Genomic DNA, 4389 nt, shown 5'->3' on the forward strand with positions numbered 1-4389 from the left:
ATCTGCAGTAGGTATCTGGGTGTGAGCAGGCAGGTAAAAATTTGCAATGATTCCAGAAATATGATGGGAGTTATTTCCTTCCCTATGGGGTAGGTAGCTTAGGAAAGAGGAGAGATCAAGAGGATAAGATTTCGTTAAATGTCCCTCAACGATGATACATAAGGTAAATTAAATGACAACAAGTTGTGAAGCTGGGTACCAGTTTTATGTATGGCACATGATTCTAGTGAGAGAATTCTTTGGCAGACCAAATTAAAGTGCTGTTCTTTAAATATAACTGGAGACTCCAACAGAATGAAGTCACATTTCCCAAGACATTTATTGATTGTTGACAGTGAGTGGCATACCAGAAGTGCTTACATATTTGTTGGGTATGTCAGGGGATGAATGGTATGTTCTGCCAATTACTGACAGTATATAAAGGTCCAAGGCTAGTAGAAGACACACAGTTCACCACATCCTCTCGCAACCCACGTGAAATCTCTTCTCTTGACAAGATGTGTTGCAACTACGGCAACTCCTGTGGCTACGGCTGTGGCTATGGCCCCTATTACAGCTGGAGTTATGGACGTGGCTATGGATGTGGATATGGCTCCCGGTATGGCTGTGGCTCTGGTTGTGGATATGGCTGTGGATATGGCTCCTGCTGTGGCTACGGCCCCGGATATGGCTGTGGTTGTGGCTATGGCTCCGGCTGCTATGGTTACCAGCCATTTTGCTATAGAAGATGTTATTCTTCTTGCTGCTAGAACATCACCCCATTGTCCTCTAAATAAGACACATCTAATGAGAGGGCTGAATCAAGGATTCATACCTCACAGTTCTATATCCACGAAATTGCATGCTTCACAGAGGCTCTCGCCTCCAAGCAACATTTTAGAATGGCATCTTGTGCCTCAAGGCTGTGTGGTTTCATCTGACTCTTTTATAAATGTTGGTCTTTATTCCCCTATTCTGGATTCTGTCATCTGACTGTGGCAACTAGCCTAACACCCCACAGTTGGGCAAATTCCTTATTCTCAATTAAAATGATTCTTTGCTTCTAATAGATCTCTGTGTTCTTGCTTGTGAATTACTCCTTTTTTTGGAGTTATATGACTCCTCTTGAAAATCTAGGTGACAATATGTTTCATGAACATGAGGGCTCTTCCTTCATATAATGCAAAAGTTTCTTCTCTATGTGCATCAGAGAAAATGCCTTTTCTACCTGTGTCTTCCACCCCTCATGCCCAGGCCCTCACACCTCAACAAAAATTACAGATATTTCAGAACTTTCATCTGGAAATCACACTCTATGTAAAATGGAGGTGGAGGGGAAAGGCAAGGAGGGATGTTACCTCTTTAGGAGGTTGTGACACATGCTCCAGGGAGAGGAGGTGTGGCCTGAGTACTTCAAGGATGAATGGAATGGAAGCGGGAGTTTCCACATTAATGAGAAATTAGAAATGCACTCAGGTGTCTAATGAACTAAGGAAAGGAAAATTTAGAAGAAAGATGTGGTATTGTATCATCTGTAATTTAATGGAAGTCCGGATGTATTTGTTGGCATATATTGAGAGTGAGGAAATTGATTTGTGAGTCTCTTAACTCACAAATAGTTTAGAATGTTTTTGAAAGGGAACTATCCTACACTCTGAAGATACAGGAGGAAAATTTGGAGTACTTTCTTGCTCTCAGAGTGTTGACACTCTCATGGCGATATTTAAAATTAAGTAGGAATTATTTGAAATTAATTTGGAGAGATCATCCCTATGGAGGCAATAAAACATCTTACTGGGGAAGAGATTGCAGGCTGAAGGATTGAGGAGATATTTCAAGGAGTATTTTGACATTTTGTGTCAAATGAACTGATGCCATTTGAAAGAAATACTGGAAAGAACAGTTGTAAGTATAAAGGGGAAAGAGAAATTCATGAAGGTTGGGGTTTGATTGGTGGTGCCACATATTGTAGTGGAAAAAAGGAAGGGATAGTTTGGGAGTTGCGAGCTTACTATTGTGTTGGGTTCTTACCAAAGTGTCTTTTCCTCATGTGCCTTCCAGAACTCTAATAGTTAGAGCGTACATCAGAAAAAAATGTCTTCAGACTCAATTTCTGCCAGCAGAAAAAATGACTCACTGTCTCATCTCCATGACAAAAGTCACTGAAGAAAGTCTGAGTCTGAGGACACTGGAGCTAAAAGCCTCCATCCACAACATGGCCAATTCTAAGGAAGATAACCATGCCATCAAGGTCAGCCCTGGCATGAGGTTATGCCCAGTATATTAAGAGTCCTGCTGTGGAAGAAACAGAGCTTCTGTCAAGGGTTTGAAGTTTTCAATATGGAACATTCTAAGTCTGTTCTGAGGACTGCCTGTGCTCTGGGTTAGTCAAGGGTGGGTAAATCCTACAGACAGGGGAAGGAATTCTAATAATTACAGTTTGTTAAAAATCTACTCATTGTTCCATTATGTTCCTTGTCTTTGAAGGCTTTCTGAAGTAGGGAAGAACATCATTAGTTAGGCGTGTATATCACAATTTACATATCCATAAAGGGTCGAAAATTTATTAGGTATATAAGATAACTTGCACATATGTGACAAGGTGTTCATAAATGGACAAGTATCCTCAAAATGTGATATTTGAGTCTCACTAGTTAAAAACTTTTGAGACTTTCAGGATGGAAAGAGTAGAATGGAATGAGAACATGGTGATAATATATTGAATTATCTTATAACTTCTAATGGCACACCAACATTTGAACACGATTTTGTTTTAATGCATTTCTTTACTGGGGAAATATTGCCTGAATTCAAATTATGTGCCAGGCTCTACTTCATCTGGAAAGAGGGGTGCACAGAAGAGGAGATTATGTTTCTGCCCTTATGGATCTGTATTCAGAAACCTGAATGGAAAGTTCAGGTTAGAAATACTGCAAGAAAGTTGGAAAACTTTTCCAATAGTTCAGGAGTATTGTGACAAGAAAGGGGGTGTTAGAAAAGCAAAGTGTGTATTCTAGGGATTTTGTGCATTAGAGTTTATAGCTGTGAATTTCAAGAATGGTAGAAAAGTAGAGAAAATTAAGCCAAAGAACAATTGTAGTGGGTATATTTTCCTTAAACTTCTGGTAAGGGATGAATTAGAGCAGAGTGATCAGATAGAGCAGTCTAAAAGTCGTAGGAAATACTGTCAACTGAAGGAAAAATGTCTAGAAAGGAAAGATCACAGGAAAGGAAATCAGCAGTGTTATGAAATTCCCAGGTGAAAGCATTGAGTAAAAGACTGGATGTCACACATTTCTTTGATGGGAAATTTTAGCGTGGAGTAGAAGGAATGATCTTCCTGAGTTTGTACTGCCTTGCAGCTTGGATTTTAGAGTTGTCACAGTAAAAAGTAATACAAATTTTGGATTCTGCCAGATTCATAAAATGGTGATTGATGTAGAGTAGACAACGAATATGAGCAGAAACATCCAAAGAAACAACCATACAAACAAAAAACAGAGACACCTTTCTTTCTTTCTTTCTTTCTTTCTTTCTTTCTTTCTTTCTTTCTTTCTTTCTTTCTTTTTCTTTCTTTCTTTCTCTATTTCTTTGTCTCTTTCTTTCTTTCTTTCTTTCTTTTTCCTTCCTTCCTTCCTTCCTTCCTTCCTTCCTTCCTTCCTTGTTTTCTTTTTGACTTTATGTCTGGCAATGGAATGATTGAATAATGGGTTTAGTTGAGAAAAAAAGGAAGAATTTGGAATTAGACACCAATAAAGAGAAAATATATAGATGTGAGGTTACAAACCAAGGTTTCTAGATCTCAACACTATTGGCATTGTACAGCAGAAGATTCAGTGTTGTTGGGCTTTGTTCTGTTGGCTGGAATTAGCATCTTCCCTCCTTTATCACACATGGAGCTAGTAGGTATCTGCAGTAGGTATCTGGGTGTGAGAAGGCAGACAAAAATTTGCAATGATTCCAGAAAGGAGATGGGAGTTATTTCCTTCCCTATGGGGACAGGTAGATAGCTTAGGAAAGAGGAGAGATCAAGAGGACAAAATTTTCCTAAATGTCCTTCAACGATGCTACATAAGGTAAATTAATTGACAACAAGTTGTGAAGGTGGGTACCAGTTTTACATATGGCCCATGATTCTAGTGAGAGAATTCTTTGGCAGAGCAAATTCAAATGTTGTTCTTTAAATATAACTGGAGACTCCAACAGAATGAAGTCACATTTCCCAAGACATTTATTGATTGTTGACAGTGAGTGGCATACCAGAAGTGCTTACATATTTGTTGGGTATGTCAGGGGATGAATGGTATGTTCTGCCAATTACTGACAGTATATAAAGGTCCAAGGCTAGTAGAAGACACACAGTTCACCACATCCTCTCGCAACCCACGTGAAATCTCTTCTCTTGACAAG

At 39.2% G+C, this 4389-nt stretch overlaps 1 protein-coding gene across 1 annotated transcript; it reads left to right on the forward strand.

Moving 5' to 3' along the window:
- The first annotated feature begins 497 nt into the window (after positions 1-497).
- Positions 498-749, forward strand: LOC115508202 (keratin-associated protein 21-1-like). The gene has a single exon (XM_030306632.1). It carries the CDS (start codon positions 498-500, stop codon positions 747-749), a length of 252 nt encoding a protein of 83 aa, XP_030162492.1.
- Positions 750-4389: the final 3640 nt, after the last annotated feature.

The sequence above is a fragment of the Lynx canadensis genome, unplaced genomic scaffold, assembly GCF_007474595.2.
Source record: "Lynx canadensis isolate LIC74 unplaced genomic scaffold, mLynCan4.pri.v2 scaffold_66_arrow_ctg1, whole genome shotgun sequence".
In the NCBI taxonomy this organism is placed as follows: domain Eukaryota; kingdom Metazoa; phylum Chordata; class Mammalia; order Carnivora; family Felidae; genus Lynx; species Lynx canadensis.